Here is a 21,630-nt window from a genome sequence, read left to right as displayed (position 1 = left end):
GTTGTTTTTCCAGTGAGATAATTCACATTTTCTTCTGGTGTTTTTTTTTTCCCATCCCTTTGACTTTGTTTTATTGTTTCTTGATGTTTCATGGAGTCATTAGCTTCCACTTGTTCAGTTCTAATTTTTAAGGAATTATTTTCTTCAGTGAACTTTTGTACCTCCTTTTTCATTTGGCCAATTCTGCTTTTTAAGGTATTATTTTCTTCAATGGGTTTTTGTGCCTCTTTTACCAATCCATTTTTAAGATATTGTTTTCTTCAGCATTTTTGGTGCTTTCTTTATCAAGTTGTTGACCCTCTTTTTATATTTCTTGCATTGCTCTCATTTCTTTTCCTAGTTTTTCCTCTGCCGCTCTTCTTTGATTTTTGAAATCACTTTTTAGCCCTTCCAGGAGTTTCTCGACCCTTCCTCTTGGGCTTATGTCCAATTCACGTTGTTTTTCTTTAAAGCTTTGCTTGTAGCTGTTTCAACATTGTCTTCTTCTGAGTTTGTGTGGGGCAGCCAGGTGGTGCAGTGGATAGAGCGCCAGTGCAGGAGTCAGGAGGACCTGAGTTCAAATCTCACCTCAGACACTTGACACTCACTAGCTGTGTGACCTTGGGCAAGTCACATAACTCCAGTTGCCTCATCCTGGGTCATCTCCAGTCATCCTGATGAATATCTGGTCACTGGATTCAAATGGCTCTGGAGGAGAAGTCTAGCTGGTGACCTGCACAGCCCTCCCTCACTCAAAAACAAAGTCCAGTGCAAGTCATGTCATTTTTTCTCTGATGGCATGGTCTTCTTCGGCAACAAAGGACGAACACACACACTTCTTCTGAGTTTGTGTATTGATCCTCCCTGTCACCAAAGTAGCCTTTTATGGTCATGTTCTTTTTTGTTGTTTGCTCATTTTCTAGTCTATTTCTTGACTTTGAACTTTATATTAAAGTTTGGCTCTGTTCCTTGGGAGTGGGGAGCACTGTCCCATGCTTCAGACTTTTTCATGCTGCTATTTTCTCAGCAAGTTTGGGGGGTTTAGAAGTTTTTGGTGCTTCCAAGGTGGTATGATCTAAAGAGAGGTGTGGTCATGGCTCTCCTGTTCTGTGCTCTGGCTCTTACACTCGGAGGGCCCCTGAATCTTTGTAGCCTTAATCGGTACTGCTTCTGAGGGCTCCTGTTCCCTTGTGATCAAAAGCACTCCTCTCCACCCTGGAACTGTGACCTGGAAGATGTATAGGCAACGGAGTTGCCAAACATGCCTGGTCCTCTGCCCAGTGCTAGCACAGGGTCTCCTGTGAGCTTTTTATGACCAGTTTCCTGATCTCCTTACTGTCTCTGGGCAGATAGCTCCTGAAGCTGCTGCTGCCACCCCCAAAGCCTGTCACAGCTGGTGTTGCTGCCACTTGGGCTCTGGGATAGCCTTCACCCCGGTGTGACACATCTCTCTTTCCAACCTTCTAAGCTGTTTTGTTATAGAAAAATGTTTCACTCTGACCTATTATTAACTCTTATACTCCAGAATTCTATTTCAGGGGTTATTTTAAAAGTGTTTGAAGGGGCATGTTGCGAGAGCTCAGCTTTAGTGCTTGTTCTACTCTGCTATCTTGACTTTGCCCCGGAAGCTGACATTATGCAAATTACAATGTGTTCTGGATAAATATAAACCCTCCTCAGACAAAGCTTCAGTAATGTAAAAGAAAATGAAAAATCATTCTGCAAGATGAAATCAATTCTGAAACTTACATCTTCTGCCACTGGGGTTTTTTCTGCCATCTGATTGTCAAGAGTAGGAGGTAAACATCAGAGAACTCCTCCCAGATCCTTTATCACTTACGGAGGACATCCAAGGCATTCTCTGCATCATTTCTCAACCTTCTGCTCTCCTGGACTTAATGATTTCCTAAAACTCATCATTCTGCAAGATAAAGTCAACTATAATTCACATCATTTCTCACCTCAGGTTCAGAACTCCATCATACCTCCATGTCACACACCTTCCTGACCCCCACTACTTTTTCAGATTCTTTTTATGTTTTGTCTTCCTCACTAAATTGTAAACTTCTTGAGGGCAGGAACTGTCTTTCTTTCTATCAGCAGCATTTAGCATAGGACATATAGGAGGTGCTTAAAAAATATTTACTGACCGACTGAGAAGATATTGGTCTAATTAACCATACTGGAAAAGCAGAGTGAATGAAAAATACATATTGCCAGGTTTTAACGTGGAACTGGATAGGTGTCTTGTCAGTCAGTTTTTGTATTTGTACTGTTTTTTCCTGGGCCGTTTAAGAGTGGGGATGGGAACAGGTTCTGTCATTGACTTGGGGCTGTGGGCCTCGCCATTCTGTAGACAGAGGCTTTCTCAGCCAGAGAGCCACGAAATGCCAAGGTCAGAGAGCTTTTACTCAAATAAGCAGCCGCTTAAATCGAATGAAAGTCAGAGACTGGATACCAAAGATGTGAAGTTCTGAGTTGAAGTACTAGAGACAGAAACATGAGTCATTACCAGGACAAAGGAGTTTGAGGTGCTAGCAAAACAGTTTGGTTTTTAGGCTCAGGCTGGTCCAACTGGGATAGTGGAGAGGATCTGAGTTCTGCACAGATTTCAGTATGATTTACAGCTTCTCTTAGGCAAATATGTTTATTTACACATAGGTGCATGAATCCCTATCTTCTAAATTAATTCTGCTTGGCTTCCATATGGCTGATAGCAGCATCACTTACAACAACCATCTTCAGAGCAGCAGACTGTCTCTGGGCAAATACTACAGATGAATTATGGTCCTAAATTAAGTAGAACGGGATTGGGCTGAATTGCATTTAGGAAATTATGTAACTCTTTCAGATTTCAGACTACCCAATAATACAAATGCCCAACCCAGTGTTAGTATCATCATGATGATCCACAAATCATGAAAAAAAACCTCAGAAAAATTTAAGTTTTATAAGTAATCCAAAGGGAAATGGGAGGACATGTGATGGTTGTAAGCAGGCTTCAGCACATTACCAATAATAGCAAAGATAATCAGGAAGTCAAAACAGGGTGAGTGGTCATGTAGCAGGAATGATAGATAACGTGTGAACAGCCACAGTGATATATTGGTATCCTAAAATACCCACATGAAGTAGGAATGGGATTCTGGTACATTATGTTTATATGATATGATGTATTTATGATAAAAAAGTGGACAGAATTTAGATAAAACAAAGGAGTTATGATATGTATTGGTGGAAGGAGTACCCACAGAGATGAAAACATAGACTTACTAAAGCATCAAGGATAAAGGTGAAAGCTCATATAATACTGTTTCCCTATTACTACATTTAATAAATCACAAAGACATGATAAAGTTTGACGAGGTAATGTACATGGGCCATTTTGAGCTCTTTAGAAGAAAGATGTTGTAAAAGTACAAAAACTTTGTACTCATTCTTTTTGGAATTTTTTAATTGTCAGGGAGGAGAAGCAGTGTTGTACTATGGAACAACTAGCATCATACATACATACATACATACATACATACATACATACATACATACATATATATATATATATATATATATATATATATATATATATATATATATATAAAAAATGTTGGCACTAAAGGTGGCATTGTGATCACCTCTAATGTGATAGATAAGCTCAGGGGAAGCTTTGAAATCATGAAATTTAGTCACTAGGTAAATGGACCTGAGCTAAAGAAAGGAAAATTGCCAGGTCATCCTAGGTAGCCAGTGTGGCCTGTATGCCATAAGCAGCTGTTCAACCTCCTGGAGAACTCCAAAGTAAGAATTGCTTCTGGCTTTCAACACATACCTGCCAAGCTTTGTCTGCCCATCCCCAGTAAGGGTCATAGGAGAGGGCAGCTACATTCTGCTCTTGAATCATAGTTATATCCCTTCTGTGCTGCTGATTTGGGCCTCCTCCCATGAAGGGGGTCAGCGCTGTCTTGGTTGGTTTGTGTCCTTAGATTTGTTCATTAGCTTGCTTACTTAGACTTTTATTTCCCTTCAGTTCCTTTCTGTTTGATTTGGATATATTGGTTTCTGTTGTGGCTTGCTGACTCAAACTCTGCCACAATGAAAACAACTAAAGCTCTTACACTTTCTTATTCAGTGGATAGATCAGAACAGAATTTGTTCTGCTTATAGTATTAAAGCCCTACCCTATTGACATTTTGGTTTTGAATGTGCTAATTTTTTGTGGGCATTTGAGAGATTTGTGTCATGAACTAAAAATTCTGGGAAATATGAATTTATACTATAAAATGGTAAAAAAAAATGCTAAGTCTATTCCATTCATCCTTATTTTGCAAATCTAATATGATTTTTATTCATATTTTTAATGGCATAGATAAAGATAGTATGACTAAAGACTTTTACTATTGCCTCTTCAAGTAAATGAAGATCATCCTAAGTCCTTAAAGATTATGTGAGTATAGCATCAGTGTTGATGGGTCCTACTAAGTTGAAAAGGCTTTGAATATATAGATTACACTTTTTTAATCTGAGGATCAGTCTAGCAAGAGTTGAAGATGTGTATCATCAGAAGACTGGTCAATAAATGATGAGGGTTTTTAGCTATAGCAATTGATTTACTAAAATGTGGAGGTATTGTGATCCGTGGAAGAAATACTTATAGCAATTAAATCATAGCTTTCTTGAAGCATTAAGATATAGATAACGTAGAATAGGCGACAAAAGATAAAAATTGTCAGCAACAAGATTGGGAATATGATTTCAATGAAAATCTCCTGAATAACCTTTAAGTAAACATGAAAAGAATATAAAATGAAACTGGAAAAGTATCTTAGCATTCATCTGGTTCTTTTTCCCAACTTCTTTTTCAGATGAAGAAAATTAAACCATTCCACCTAAACATACAGTGCATAAAGATTAAAATAAGTTCAGGAGAAGTCAAAACCAGGCTACCTTAAGTCAAACTCAGTTGCTGTTCCATTTGGTTGTGCCATTTTAATACATTTCTTTGTCCCTTTTAGCTTTAATTTAACTTGAATTTGGAGAGAAAGGATTGGGGAACTTTGTTTCTATTAAGGACCACATATCCACAGATTAAAAACAATTAAATGCATGTAATTTAAAAAATAATTAAATTCAACAAATGTGTGAAGTATCATACCTAGACAGTGGGAATACAGAGATGAAAATGAAACAGCCCCTGCCCTCAAGGGGCTTACATTCTGTTAGGGTAAGACAATATGTACACAGAAAAGTAAATACAGATAAGTAAATTAAAAGTGATATAGTTACATAGAAATAGTTTTGTCAGGTTTGGGATTGTTTTGTTTCAAAAAATATAAAGCAATTGATTCACCTACTCTTGTAATTAAAACTAGAGAATGTAACAGGGAAAGGAAGGAAGAGGGGAAGGGGGAAGGTAGGAAGAGAAAGAAAAGGACAAATGAGATGATAAGAGATAAAGTGGCAAAGAGAACCACTGACGGAAAGGGAGAAGCAGAAGTGGAAAGTAGGAAAAGAGAGCAAGAGGGAGACATACTCTGAAGTTTTATTAGATGATAAATTGCTTTTGTTACAGTGGGCTTCGATGGAAATGACTTATTTTTACTGACATCCTTTATTTTCCATAACCTTTTATGGATTCCACTCTGAAGAGAATAACTACAACTGCTCCAGGATGCCTCAGTGGTGAAGTGGTAGTGGCCAACTCAGTGTCCCTAGAAACAGGCCAGTGGCCAGAAGTACCCTACCCCGAGGGTAGCGTCATGTAATTATAAAAGCTGATGAGCAGAACTTCCTTTTTCACACCTGAACTCTCTCCTTCCACTCCTTCCTTCTGCAGTATGTTATCCTATTTGGTTTGGTGGCTGCTGACCAGCCTCCCTGTCAGCAGATATTTATTGATCACTTTCTGTGTAGAAGCACAGCAATTGTCAATTCTGAATAAGTGCTCCCAGTGCAGTAACGTTAAGCTGAGGTCCAAGTGGGACAGTGCTAAAAATCAGCCTCTGGTGGGCATTTGAGAACTAGGAATAGGTTCGAGGCCCAAATTGGCTAATCAGTACTTGGGCCAGCTGTCAGAAGGGAGGCTAACACAACCTAGGATGGGGTTCTGGTGAATAGTTAAGCTCCTTCCATATCAGAGGTCAGCTTGGGATGAAATCCAAAAGGAAGAATCCAGGTCAACAACAGCAGAAGACAATTAGAATAGTAGCCACATGAAGAAGGAGGAAGCAGATTGTATTAGGGTAGAGCACTCACAACTTCAATTAAGAAGTCACAAGATTGTCTAGGAATCAACACATTGCCAGAGAAGGGCAGCAAAGCAGAATCACATTGCACCAGAAAGGGAATTCACATATAAGCCAACGTCAAAATAAAAGTGTGTCAAATTCAGGTCTCAAAAATTAATCAATAATGGGGGCAAAGGGGAGAATTACTTTTTCAAAAAAGACAAACCAGAATTCACTTCTTTTTGAAGGGATAAGAAAAATCTACTAGCTACATCTATCCAGAATTTAATGGGGTCTGACCATACCAAGCACCAAAGGCAATGGATATAGAGTACTGGACCTAGGGTCAAGAAGACCTGAGTACAAATGTGATTTCAGACACTTAGTAGCTATATGATCTCCGTTTCCTCAACTATAAAATGGAAATAGTACTTATCTTGTATAGGGCTGTTGTGAGGGCCAAATGAGATAGTTGTAAAAGCTATAGTAGGCACATAGTGCTGTATGAATGTTTCTTCAAGTTATCTGGATATATAAAGAATCATAGCTTATTAACTCATATGTCCTGAATCATTTTTCCAGTCCTAGCATTTTAATTTTAAGTTAGCTAGGCCCTTCTTCCACTTTATTACCTTTATCCATTTTTGTGCAGAATGCTTTAATAAAGATTCTCTCTAATTTTGAACTTTGAGTTTTCTTAAATGACCATGTCTGGAAGTGGATATCTACTAAATAAAACATTCTTTTCCATTTTATAAAACAATAGATTTTCATCCTTTCTCTTGGATGGAATCACTTTCTATTTCTGTATAACTTTGATATCAGTTTCAGGGTGAGGAAAAAAAGGAGAGTGCTAATAGTGAAATTCCTAAATTATGCGGGCAAGGTAATTGTGCAAAAATGTGTGGGCAGGGCTGCCCAACCCCAATCTAAACTGAGCTTTGAAAATGACCAATTGATTAGAACCACCTACTTGGGGATCCTCAGCTAAGTTCATTTCTGGTGTGAATGGAACTATGTTTGTCTCTTTTGTCGTATATATTTTTCCATAGATAAATAGAGGTAGGTAAGTGCATATATATGTTTATATTTTTTGTCTTTTTTAGCTATTCAGACCTATTCTAATGAAGAGAAGTAAGTACAGATACAGTGGTAAGATTCCAAAGTGCAGGTTTAACAACAGGTGGTTAACTTTTAAGAATAAATAAATAAATAAAATATTTAAAATAAATATATTTTCAAATAAAATAAATCAAAATACCTGACGTTTATATAGCACTTGAAATTATGCAAGAGACATTATGTCATTGAAGCCTTGAAATGAGGTAGATACTATTATTTGCACTTTACAAATGAGGAAAACGAAGCACAGTCGTCCAGCTAGAAAGTAGCTGGCGCAGCAGGCTCACTCGGGTCTTCTTGATGCCAGGCTCAGAACTCTTTGCAGGACCTTACTGCCTACCACTTTTCAGAAAAATGAGATCCAAGGGACAGAAAGGGATTTCTCAGAGAATTCCAACATGAATAGGATGTCTTTGAACTTTCTTAGATAGGGTAACATTTCCTTAAAAAAATATATCGATACTTGTGGGAGGGTGGGGTGGGTGGGGAGCCGGGAGATCCGAGGGTAGATCTGCCCAGGACGGGGGCCGGGCCGAGGCCTTGGATGGGCCCCACCTGGGGGAGATCCCGGGTCTGTGTGTCTGCACCCTAGTTGTGCGTGGAGGACCTGGCCGCCTCTCCCGAGCCAGGGGCCGGACGGAGGGGCCCGGAGTCCTGGGAGGGGCAGACTGGGGCGCAAGGGTGGCTGTGGGGGTCCGGGTGGGCGTATGCCATGGCGGGGGGTGGGGGGCGCAACTACACCCCACTGCCATCTCCAAGGGGGCCCTTTGGAAGGAGGCAGCGTGGCCTGGGCCCTGAAGCTGCGCTCACCGACGAGGTGATAGAGTCCGGGCTGGTGCTTACCTCTGATGTCCGGAATCGGGGCCCATAGCGTGAGTGATGCGCTTGCATTGCCCAGTTTTGAACGAGAAGGGTCAAGTTCGCTACCTCTCCAGTACGTGCTTTGTGCTGCTGCCTCTCCTGCACTCACACACCTCACACAAGGACAGTCCTATGTGATCAGAATGCTGAGCAATGGGAAGCCTGGAGAACTTCCAAATATCAGTGGCAAGTTCGTGACCCGCACATCTCAAGTGGTCTTCCATGACAGATGACTGCAGTGTGCTGAACACCAGCAGCTTGAAGGCTGGAAATGGAACAGGCCAGGGGTAATCTTGATCTAGGTGAACTGGGAGAATGTGCTACTGAGACTGCAATAGAGAAATGGTTTTCTTTGACGTTTCAAAATACTGCATGAATTTTCTAAACCTTGAAACTGGAAATTATTACTGTAAATAGCATGAAAAAAATTAGTCTTGAAGTAGAAGTTGAAGTTTTAAACTCTTATCTGTTCTAACTGCACTTGCTACAATCTGAGAGATGCTAGGAGATTCCTAGATTTTAAGCTCTGTAAGAGCAGGGTTTACTCAATCAGTCACTCAGCAGACATTGAGTGCCTACCAAGTGCCAGGTACTGTCCTAGGTGCTGATGACACAGTTTGTCAAATATCCTTCCCCTTAGGGAGCTTCTTTTCTGTTTGGGGAAACAGCGTGCACCCAAAGAAGTATGTGTAGAATAGGTGTAAAAGAAACAAGAGGTAGAACTAGCTGCTCAGGGACCAGAAAAGGCCTCATGAAGCAGGTAGTCCTTCAGCTGAACTTTACAGGAAACCGGCAATTCTGAGAGATGGGGGTGAAAAGGACATGCATTCCCAAATAGGAGATCAGCCCATGCTCAAGTCATGGTTTCAGGAAATGGAATGTCATGTGTAAGGGACAACAAGAAAGTCAATTTGGCTAGAATGTGTGAAGTGCTTAATATGTAAAAAACTTGGAGAGGTTATTTGTTGACTGACTTTAAAGAGTTAAATGCTAGACAAAGGATATTGCTTTTAGGTATAATAGGGAGCCATTGGAATTTATGTAACACTGACAGTGTCAAAAACAGTATTTTTTGCATAATAGATAAAATTATGTATTGATTTGAATTTAATTAAATGGATAACACTATAAAAATAGATCAGATTTCCTTTTCCCTTTTCCCTTGCAACGTATGATGATAAGGATGGATTATTCTTCAGAAAAAGGCAGGTGAGGGAAGAACCATCAGGGATGCTCTTCTACTCTTTTTTAAAGGATTACTTGGAATTTTCTTCATATTACTACAAGGTGACATAGGTAAAACAAGTCCAGCTATTTATAATAATGCAACACAATATTTAATTTTCTTTTTTTAACTTTTTTCTCAATTAACAAGCATACTTTTTTCTTCCCTCTCATATCTCCCTCCACACAACAAAAAAACCCCGACAACCAAAAACCAAAAAAATCAAGAGAAACAAAACCATTGTAGCACATATTTGTGGGAGTGGTTTTGTTATATTTTGATGACATTAAAAGGAATATACTAGAAAAGAAATTGGCATGAAGGAGATAGACATATTCATATTACATTGTATTATATGTTATTATATATTTATATTCATAGTCAAATAAAAAAATTTCAACATTAAAAAAAATATCCAGAGAAACAAATGCTGCAACTTCTTTGATTATATATTTCATTGTCTGGATTATCTAAAAAAAACCCAAAAGGAAATTTTACCTAACGCCCCTTCTGCTTTAGTACTTATTAAGCATCAGCTAAGCACATTGTACAGTGCTTGGTGTTAGGAATACAAAGATCCAATTGGACACATTCCCAGACCTCAAGGAGCCTATGGTCTGCCAAGGATGTTGAGATACCTGTACTTAGAGACAAATATTTCCAAAGTTTAAGTGTATTTATTCCCTCTAATAAGGACCTAGATAACAGCTTTGTCCTGTCACTCACATAACATTCTTCAATATAGGAAGCTCTTTAACTCAGACTAACCCCAAAGAAGGGATTCTGTGAAAGGGATCTACAATAGACTGAATGGGAAAAGTATCTCTTTCAATGAGTCCTACTAATAAAGGGCTCTTTGATAAGATTTTTACCTCATTTAGTTAGTTAACTATTAAGGAGTCCTACTGGGAGCCCCTTTAGGTAGATAGATATAGATACATACATATAGATATAAATATAGTTGTTGTTCAGTCATTTTTACATAGTAGCTGTTGTGAAGTCCAACTTTTTGTGACCCCATGGACATGAAGTTTCATTGGTAAGGATGCTGAAATGTTTTGCCATTTCCTTCTCCCCGTGGATTAAGGCAAAGAGGTTAAGTGACTTGCCCAGGTCACACAACTAGTGTCTGAGGCTGGATTTGAGCTCAGGTTTTCCTGACTTGAGGCCCAGCACTCACATTGAACCATCTAGGTGCCGTGTGTGTGTGTGTGTGTGTGTGTGTGTGTGTGTATACACATATATATATGAGTGTGTGTGTATGTATGTATATTTGTATGTATGTATTACATTAATATATTCACACATACACATATATTTTGTTAAATATTTCCCAATTACATGTAATTTTTCAAAAATTTAAAGTTCCAAATTTTCTCCCTTTCCACCCTTCCCTCACCTCTTGAGAAGGCAAGCAATATATCAGTTTTACATGTGAAGTCATATAAAACCTTTCTGTATTAACAATGTTGCAAAAGAAAATACATGCAACCTTCTCCCCCCAAAAAAATACAAAGTTTTTTTTAAAAGTATGCTTCAGTCTTTATTCACTGTTCATCAGTTCCCTCTCTCTGGAGGTAGATGGCATTTTTCATCATGAATCCTTTGAAATTGGCTTGGGCTATTGTCTTGATCAGCATTGATAAGGATAGCTAAATCTTTCACAGTTGATCATCATTACAATATTACTATTACTATGAACAATGTTTTCTTGACTGTTCTCTTCACTTTGTATCAGTTCATATAGATCTTCCCAGGTTTTTCTGAAACCATCCTGCTTAGCATTTTATGTAGCACAATAGTATCCCACCACAATCTTGAACTACAACTTTGTTGGCCATTTCCCAGTTGATGGACATCCTATCCCCTCAATTTCCAGTCCTTTGCCACCTCAAGAAGAGCTGCTATAAATATTTTCATATTTCTCATTTTCTTTGATCTCTTTGGGGTACAGACCTAGTAGTGATATTGCTGGATCAAACGGTATGCATAGTTTTATAACCCTTTGGGCATAGTTTCACATTGTTCTTCAGAATGGTTGGACCGGTTCACAACTCCACCAACAGTGATAGTGTCTCGACTTTTTCACATCCCCTCCAGCACTTGCCATTTTCCTTTTCTGTCATATTATCCATTCTGATAAACATAAGGTAGTATCTCAAAGTTGTTTTAATTTTCATTTCTCTCATCAATAGTGACAGAACATTTTTTCATGTGGCTATTAATTTCTTTCTCTGTAAACTACCTTTTCATATCCTTTGGCCATTTTATCAGTTGGGGAATGACTTGTGTTTTTATAAATTTGAGAGCCCTTTTATACTGATCCCTCACTTTTAGCAGGCCCCCTAAACATCTGTCCTAATTACCCATTTCCCTTTCTAATAAATAGTGGTGATTTTTAACTATTTATTTTCCTGGAGAGTTTTGTAATCTGGTTATTCAGCAGATCATTGTGCCTTTTGCTTCTCGGTGCCAACTTTTGAAGGTTTTGCATAGCACCTTAATACTATGGGAAATTACATATCTGGACTGTGATGTTAAATTAGATCTATATGCTATTTGCATGAAGGCTCTGTGAGTTCTAGAAATGTAAAGTGAGGAATCTTGACCAGTTTCTCCCACCCATTTCAGTTCCTACATTTGGTGGCAAAGACTTCTCCAAGGATGAGTAATTAGCATCCATACCAAGAAAAGAAAAAGAAAAAACCCATGCATGGAATTTTTATGTCCAGATGTGATTTATTAAATTTATTAAAGGATATTCTTCATAACCAACCAAGGCCTTAGGAGGACAAGATTCAGGAAGGATGATTTGGTTCTCAAAGTTTGTATCCAAATTGGAGGTGGTTTGCCAACTCCACAAATGGCTTCCCAGCTTTTCCCTTTGGTACAAAGTTTCTTATCTGATGAGTGCTTCCTTGATTTTCAGAAATCCCTAGGTGGAGATAGTTGGGGAAATAAGACATTATTAATACTTTCAAACTTAGAAGCATAAATTTGTGCATATGTAATTGTGTTAACTATAACACTAGCTTTATAGGGTTCTTACAAAGAATTTATTTTGTAAATTCTGTAATTCAGATAGGTTTCCCTTCTACTTCTTCATTTAGTTCAAATCAGTATGGTTTCAAAATTTGAATTCTATAACAAAGCTCCTGTGTCCACCTTAGAGTTTCCCTCATCCATCAACTTTCTTTTATCCAGGATAAAAAATATCCTGGACCCAATTTCCTTAGGCTGTCTTTTTACCTAGCCTCTCAAAACTCGTTCATTTTGATTATTGACAATCCTGGATCTTCTCTAAGCTTTTCCTCTTTAGTTATAAGGCCCTTACCTGGTGGTTGTTACTATTCAGTCATTTAGTTATGTCTGACTCTTCCATAGCACACCAGGCCCTTCTGTCCTCCACTGCCTCTTCTTAACGTCTGTCCAAGTACATATTCATAGCTTCTGTGACGCTGTCTATCCATCTCATCCTCTGTCATTCCTTTTTCCTTTTGCCTTCAGTCTTTCCCAACATCAGGGTCTTTTCTAGTGAGTCCCATTTTCTCCCTATGTAGCCAGAGTATTTAAGCTTCAGCTTTAGTATTTGACATTCCAGTTAATAGCCTGAATTAATTTCTTTAAGTTTTGACATTTTGATCTCTTTGCTGTCCAAGAGGCTCTCAAAAGTTTTCTCTAGCACCATAATTCAAAAACATCAGTTCTTTGGCGCTCAGCTTTCCTTTTCCCTTTATTTTCCAATTCTTTCAGCCATACGTTGCTACTGGAAAAAAACTATAGCTCTTAGTATACCAACCGTTGTTGACAAGATGATGTCTCTGCTTTTTAGAACGCTGTCCAAATTGGCCATAGCTTTTCTTCCAAGGGGCAAGTATCTTTTAATTCATGGCTTACAGTTGCTTTCTGCAGTGATCTTTAAGCCCAAAAAGACAAAAATCTGACAGTGCTTCCATTTCTTCTCCTTCTGTTTGTCAGGAAGTATTGGGGACTGTTGCCAGGATCTTAGTTGTTGTTTTTTTTTTTTTTATGTTAAACTTGAAGCCAGCTTTTACGCTCTCCTTTCACCTTCATGAAGAGGCTTATTAATTCCTCTTCATTTTTTAATAGAGGCCTGAGTAATGCTGAGCTTTAAGAAAGGGTTATTATATTGCTTTTTTTTTATAAATAGATAGTGGAATGTTTGTTGTCATCACTTTACATGCAGCTCTGCAAGTTTAGAGCCCAAGAAGGTGTTTTCTTTTTTCTCTTAGATACTTTGTCTGCAACCAGGGTATGGTCACTTGCTGTCTCTTTCATAATGCTTTTCTCTGCTACCATTTCAATTCCATGAGACCTTATACTTCTAGTAAGCATTCCTGTTTTAACTTGAATAATATTTATCTAAGTATTTGTCTTGTTTCTGTGACTAGATTACGGACCCTTTTTAAAACAATCTTTTTACATCCCTGGAACATAGTGTTGTTGTACATAATAAGGGATAAAGGCTCAGTACAGGTTGAATGTTGAATATTGAAATATTTGTGGTGAATTTTTTAATTCATTATAGCAACTCCGCTCCAACATCCAGCAAATGGAGAAGCTCTGTTTGAAAGTCCATAAGGATGACAGGGGAGTTCTGAAAAGAATGATGGACCCTGTTAAAGAAGCAGCTTCAGGAGCAATCACAGAGTTTCTCCAACTTCACTTGCAATCTGCAGAAGAACTTAAAAATCAGTTTAACGATGATGGAACCTCACTTCACTCTCCTTTGACAAGATCAATGACTGTAGGAGGTATGTATTATGCTAAATATCATTTTAGATCATGTCAGTAGCCAGTTTGATTGAAGGAACTAAGCATATTAAGATTAGAAAAGAGAAGAGTCAGGAAAGACAATAGCTGTCTTTAAGTATTTGAAGGGCTGTCATTTGGGAGAAGGATTAGACTTCCCCAGAGGGGAAAACCAAGGGCATTGGATGGAAGGTGCAAAGAGACCGGTATGGGCTTTAATTGAAGAAAAACTTCCTAAAAATTGGTACTATCCGTGAGTGAAATTGGCTGCCTTGAAAAGTGGGTGGGCCTCTTTCCTTGAAGGTCTTTTTACAGAGACAGGACAGTCACGTGTTAGCAATTCCCACTATAAAGGGGAGATTTCTTTCCTATATGGATTAAATTAAATGGCCTCTGAGGTCCATTTCAACTCTCAAATTCTATGATTCTGTGAATTCCTTATTGTCTGTTTGTACGTTGCCTGTGTTTATGTAATATTGAAGTCACCTCCTGTTTCACTGGTCTAAATCCCAGGCCCCTTCTTCTATCCATCTCTCTTACATTCCAAAGCCGATAGAAATAGAAACCGTTAAATCAGTGTGAGCTTCCTAGACTTGTTCCTGTGTTTGGACAAATTGGAGATGGGTAGAAGAGGCTTCCTGAGTTGGAAAGTTCCCTGACTGGTGATTACCAACATTTTAAGGCCAAGATCCTGCTTGGCATCCTCATGGAAAGCAGTGGTTTCATTTTGGGTATGTAATAATTATGATGAGAGGCTGCATGACTCAATGGACAAAGAACCGACTTTGGAGAAGTGATGAACTGGGTTCAAGTCCTGCTTCTGCCTCATATTAGTTGTGTGACCCTGGGCAACTCACTGAACCCCTCAGTGCCCCCAGGCTGCTGTGTGAGACTTGGAGTCGCAGAACAGTTACCAGTCTGTTTTGTCAGTGTGAGTTCCTTCCCTGGAAACTTCCCGTACCAGTGAAATCACATATGCAGACCAGTGACAGTAACGTCAAAAAACCTTTGACTCAGTTTCTCTTTCATGGTTCATTTACGAACTACAAATGTATAAAATTAACACCAAAAGACTTAATCGCTAGAGTGTTGGATATCCAAGTGGAAAATGGCTCTCTGCTTAAAATACATCAGCATCACAGTAGTGTCAAAACTAGCCCAAAGCATGGCATTTTTAAGGAATGTGATTACGTTTTATTTATGTTTTAAGGGATGCTCATTGTGACTCTGATCAGTCTCAGATATACTTTTTTCTCTGCAAAGTCAAGGCCAGCATGGCTTCCAAATTAGAGGAGCAGAACCAAAGCATCTCCTTAACTGCTTGGTGTACATAGGTCACACCAGGCCTATGTGGGCTGCTGGAAGCTTTCAGTCTGCTTCAGTTCCTGGATTCTTTCTCCAGTAATATCAGAATGTCTTGTGCACTGGAATGTGAAGTTCTTAATATAATCCAAAGAAACATAGAGACTGAAGGCTTTTAGTTTGAATCTGGAAGTTACAGTGAACCACCCAGCCTGCCATATTGAGCATAAAATATCAAAAAGAGAGCTGTGCTTGACTAGATTAAGAGACTTAATGACATAACTAATTTAAAGATCAATGGGAAGAACATATTTAAAGCAGTTAAAACCTATGCAATACCCACCTTCAAGTGTACTTTCAGAGTGGTAAAATGGACCAGAAGAGATTTGGAAAAAATACCCTAAAAAAAAAAAAAAAACCATAAAATATTATCCAAACATAGTACCCATCACCATGAGGCAGCTATGGAAACACTGCATTCTCTGCTCCAAATAGGAGGAAGAGAATTGATAGATATTCTTAAAGTACATGTAAAAAAGATAAAAATATGCAGAAATACTTTAAGAATAAGTAGACATCACTTCAAATGATACTAAGCCTGATAGCAGGTACACAGTGCTAGATTTGTCAGCTGTAACATAGGAGCCTGTGAAACCACTAAGATCAAAGAGTGCATCAAAAAGTACCTGTTCCATAAGTGGTATTTGGATGAATTCAGACAATAATCAGGTAACAAGAAATCAGGAAAGGAATGGCTGAGTCATGAGGATTTGTTTGTGGAAAAAGGATAATGCTGGTAATTTAGGACCATTATTTTTTCAAATATATTTTTGTTGACATCATTTGTTTTTATATCATCTGGTTCAACATGCAGAGCCCTCCCTTAGGCCATATGGAGCCCCCACAACAGTCGTGAGTTTGAGATTAAATGTAGTTTAAATGAGATTAAAATGTAGCTCCTATCCAACTTAATGTGTTGACTTATTAATTAAAAACTTCTATACCAATTTGTAGTTTTCTAAGTCAGAATGTGACCCATATCATTCTTCTTGTCCAATCCATTCCTAGAACTGTACTAGGGCAACTGTTAGTTAGCTTCATGATGAGCCTACATTGTAATACTTTTATTCAGCTGCAAGAGTTTATCATCAATCTGTGCAAATGTCGTTAGAACATTAGATTTTTTAAAAATAGAATAATAACTTGTCCCCAGATCTTTTTCTATAATGAACTCCATCAAAAAGGAGAAGGTGATGATAGCTGACAGTCATAGTTCTTTAGAGTTTATACCTCACTTTACATAAATTGTCTTATTTTATCTTCACAACAACCCTTTGAGGTATTATCCAAAAATTTTCAGATGAGGGAACTGATAATCAGAAAAAAAAGTGACTTTACGTAGCTAGTGAGTGTCACAGAAGAGATTCAGATCCAGTTTTTTCTGACAGGTAAGTCCAGGGAACTTTGCAGCATACCATTGTAGCCTCTATTAGAGCAGAGGAATGAGACTATTGCTTACATACATCAATGAATTTTTTCCAGTTAAGAGCCATTTTAACTAGAAGGAGGCAGTGTTATTAATTTTCTAAAAAGAGATCAAATGAGGAGCTAGAAGAATAGTTGACAGTGCACTTCTTATGAGTGGATTTTATGAGAGTATTTGTTTACTTGAAAGACTGAAAGAAAAGATGAACTTGAAACCAAGAAGAATGTGTGTGCCCCCAGGATGGCAAACATGAAATATGCAAGAGAACTCTAAAGTTGTATTACTGCAGACAGGTCAGTAATCACCTAATGGATTTGGAGTAAAGAGAACTAGATTCAAATGTAGGCTCAGATGTCCTTAGAAAAACATCTGCTATAGTTATGGCAAGTCACTTAACTTTCTGTGCCTCAGTTTCCTCTTATGGAAAATGGACATTAAAATAGTTTCACTGTTTTGCTTGCAGAATTGTTCGGAAGAGAGTGTTTTATAGACCTTGAAACACTGTTGAAATATGACATCATTCTCATTATTTTGGTAGGCAAGAAATAGAGAAAGATAGAGAGAAAGGTAAGGGAAAGTAGGGTGAAGTGGAAACCTCAATGCTTTGTGTTGTGACCAGCCTTGCCCCATTAAGGTCTGTGTTTTCAGTGTATTGATGGTGGTAGTGTTCATCTGGCCTTATAGTGCAGGCAAAAGGACTTTCATGTTAACTGGAGAATAGGGAAATGAAATTCTTCCTGATTGAACTCAAAGGGATGCCCTTCCTAGCAGGAGGGGCTCAATTCTGAAATCTTTTTTGGAGATAGACCACAGCACATGAAAACCAAAAAGAAGTAGCTTTTGGACTAGAATGAACAACAAAAACTACTAATAAGTTGATACCAAGGATAAGTAAGGAGATAGTATGAGAGTATCTAACTACCCTTGAAGAGCTAAAATCATCTGGCCTAGATTAACCATATCCTTGGGTACTTGAAAGAACTGGAAGAAGTAATTGCTAAGCCATCATCAGTGATATCTGAAAGACTTCCAAGAATGGATTCTTCATAGGACTAGAGAAAGATAAATGTTTCACTCAAAAAAAGAAGGAAGAAAAGGGGCATGACTAAAATTCCTGGGAAATTCTAGGATGTTAAAGATATGTTAGTGTTAGTGAACATTTAGAAATCTAACCACCTTCCTACTCTAAAATTCTGACTATTCAAGGTCCCAGTGTAGAATATGGCTGACTAACACATTCCTGGCGATGAGTAAATCAGGCTGAGAAACTTTATACAATACTAATGATGATGATGGTGGCTTACATTTACATAGAACTTTACAACGGTAATCTTCTTTCATAATAACCTTATGACATAGGTAATACATGAGTTATCCTCATTTTGAATATGAGGAAACAAGCCCACTGAGGTTAAGTTACTTGCCCACAGTCACACACTTTGTAAGCTGCAGAACCAGTACTCAAACCCAGATCTGTTGACAGGACCCAGAAAGTATAAAGATATATAGGAAATAATCGAACGGGCTGTTAACACAGCCTAACCTATGAGTAAAGTGTAGGAAAGAAAATCTGCCAAAAGACTCAGAGAGTGAGACAGCCCATGCAGGCCTTTCCTTTTAATTGCTAGCCCAGTAAAACGTTGCCAACCAGCAGCAACTCAGTATGGCAGTTGAGGAGGGACCTTCTTGAGAGCTGGTTGGTAAGCCCAAACTCTGTCCTCAATCCCAGGAGTGGCAGAGTTCTTGGGGGGGCAATGCTGTTACTCTAAGGAAATGTGGGCAGCCAAGATATAAAGGCAGCATATAGTGTCTTTGGATAGTAGTTCAGTTTCTCTCTCTGTCAGGCTTGCTTTTTGGTAGCACAAAAAGTCACACCATAACATTGGGGTTTGCATTTGGTAGTCTGGGCTGTTGTTTCTGTTCAGAAAGCTGTGCATTTTTGGAGGATGTTAAGCAGGTGACACTTATTTGTGAGAGAGTGGTATGGCATTATTGATATGTTGTCCTTTGCAAACTTCCCTTATATATTTATTTCTTTGTGTTGTTGAATGTTAATTTGTGTGCCAGACTGGGCACCCAGAACAGGAAAGAGTTTGGTTGGCAAATAATCTGTCACAAGGTCTTTGTTTTTTTCTTAGTAGCACTTGGTGAACCTTTCCTTATTCTTTTAGATATGTATACAGTGGTCAGAGTAACCACTGGGCCCTGGTAGTCTGATATCTCAGAGGGTCCTTGACATCTTTGATGTTCAAAAGGAAGAAAAAAAGCTGACTTCAGACTTCTTACTTTGGTCAGTCAGCATCGAATTTCCCATCACTAGCAGCCACCTAGCAACCAGAAATTTTGAAGTCAGCTGCCAAACTTTCTGTCTCTCTATGAGATTATCCTAATACTTAGTTCCATCATTTGCATATTGTTACTGTAATACTTCTATCAACACCTTCAAAGCCACTTGAGTCCACCCTTCCCCCATTCTTAAATTTATATAATTAGAGGAATTATGTGATCCTAGAGTTAGCTAATCAAAACATCTTACCTAATTTAATTGACTTTAGTATTAAGTATTGTTATATGCTCAGTCATGTCCCTGTGTGGGATTTACTTGGCAAAGATACTTAAGTGGTTTGCCATTTCCTTCTCCAGTGGATTAGACAAACAGAGGTTAAGTGACTTGCCCAGGGTCACACAGCTAGTGGAGGCCGTATTTGAACTCAGGTCTTCCTGACTCCTGGCCCATCCTATCCACTTACAGCTGCTTCAGTTATTGTTATAGTATGTCACAATTATATAGCACTTATAAGTTTGCAAAGTGTTTTCTGCCTAGCACTCCTGTGAAGTAGAGCATGAATAATAAAATGAATAATTTGGGTGATTGTTATGTGCATTATACTATGCCCAGGAAAGATAGTTCTTTGGCCTCAGAAAGTTCACATTGTAGTGGGGAGGACAGTCCATGGAAAAGGTTTTAGTTTCATGTCATATGGAGAGACCTGAAGGCCTCAGGGTATACAGCAGCAAAACTGATAATGGTCATGCCTCTGACCACTGACAAAATCATATCTATTTCTGATGGTGAACATTTTGACAGTAACAAGGACTTTGGTGGCCAGAACTTGATTTTCTAAATCTTCAGTCAGTGTGGCAGTAGCACTTGCAGGAGCAGTTGCCAGGCTGCCTCTCTATGAGGGCACTCGGCTGGAAGCCTTGCTATCCAATCCTCTTGGGTATGAGACCCTAGGCTGTCTCTATCAGGGTCTGAGGGGACATGGTAGTCATGGTGGTAGAAGTAGTTTGACTTGCCTGGCACATGCTGCCTCCTGTCTGTCCCTCAGCATGCCTGGTGAAAGTCAGAGACTGAGGCAGTGTTGTATGTTGACATTATTCATTGATCTGTAGGAATTTAGAGGTTATAGCCCATTCTCTTGTCAGGATTTGAATAAGGAAACGAAAAGGGAAGAGCTAAAACTAGTTGTGGGCTGCTTCTACTGTTTACGGTAGTGGTGTTAAACTCAAATAGAAATGGAGCCCTGAACCATGCACCCTTAAGGATCACAGTGAGCCACATGTTGACTTAGAAAACCACATGGTAACTTTATGTTACATTGTGTTTTTATTTATTTTGTTAACTATTTTCCAATTATATTTTAATCTGGTTTCAGCCTCACTCCAGAGTATTCAGGATATTGTGAGACTCAGTGCTGGCTGCTGTTTGATACCTCTACATTAGAGCATAACAGAGAAGAAATAGCAAGTGTTTTTTTTCCTCTATTTTTTCTACTTTTTAAGGGCATGGAGCTTTTTGACAAGGAACACAAAACCCATAGATTAACAACCTCACCCAATTGCAGCTCCCCAAAGGAAAAAACCACCTTAATCTGGTGATGATTTTCATGAGGCACCAGAGATAGGATGTATGATGCATAACTATTAAATTTCATGAGGAAATTTTTAGTTCTTCCTTAAAAACTAATTGTAAACGTGACCCCACCTCCACTGTGGGTTCATTGCTAATCTGAGAACTAGAAGGACTCGTTTACTGCCACGAGGATCCCGGACCAGCAGGAATGACTTTCTTCCAAGTTGCCTTAAATCCAAAAATCTTTGAAGTGAACAACGTAGGAGAAAATAGCAAAAACAAGGACAGGTCCAGTGTTGCTGCTGCTCTAACACACAAGATGCATTTCTTGGCTGCCAGAATTCAAAGTGTAAAGACTTTTACTGGTCCCTGAGAACATTTATAATGGTAATCTTGTTTTAAAGACCCAAGGTTTTATACTTGGTGAGCATTTTGAAGGGCCCCACCCAGTGCCATCCCACTGTATACCTGCTCATTCCTTGGACATCTTTAGCTTTCTAGGATATTCCACAACTTGCCTCAGGCCCCACAAGATTCCTTGACAAGTGCCATCCACCATTCGTATTACCATTATTAATCATAATGATAATTATATTCACTGATTATTCATCACAGTAGTAGCTTACTTGTATCTAATATGTTTTAGTTTCAGAAACAGTTTTTAATGCTTTATAATTTTTTAACCAAAGTTCTTTCATTTAATCTTCACAACACACATATAAGGCAGGACAGGCAAAAGACTTAGACATAGAAGTGACCTCACAGATACTTTAGTCCAGCTCTCTCATTTAGAAATGAAAAAACT

At 38.6% G+C, this 21,630-nt stretch overlaps 1 protein-coding gene across 7 annotated transcripts in view; it reads left to right on the top strand.

Moving 5' to 3' along the window:
- Positions 1-21,630, top strand: part of STX17 (syntaxin 17) — a 72,681-nt gene that overhangs the window by 34,186 nt on the left and 16,865 nt on the right. For all 7 annotated transcript variants that reach the window (XM_072604632.1, XM_072604600.1, XM_072604617.1 and 4 more), the window contains exon 4: positions 13,958-14,183. In XM_072604632.1, coding sequence (XP_072460733.1) covers positions 13,958-14,183 — 226 coding nt within the window. The remainder of the gene's footprint in view (positions 1-13,957; positions 14,184-21,630) is intronic.

The sequence above is a fragment of the Notamacropus eugenii genome, chromosome 1 (genome assembly GCF_028372415.1).
Source record: "Notamacropus eugenii isolate mMacEug1 chromosome 1, mMacEug1.pri_v2, whole genome shotgun sequence".
Lineage (NCBI taxonomy): Eukaryota > Metazoa > Chordata > Mammalia > Diprotodontia > Macropodidae > Notamacropus > Notamacropus eugenii.
The sequence above is the reverse complement of the archived record's forward strand: the minus strand, read 5'-3'. Positions and strand labels throughout refer to the sequence as shown.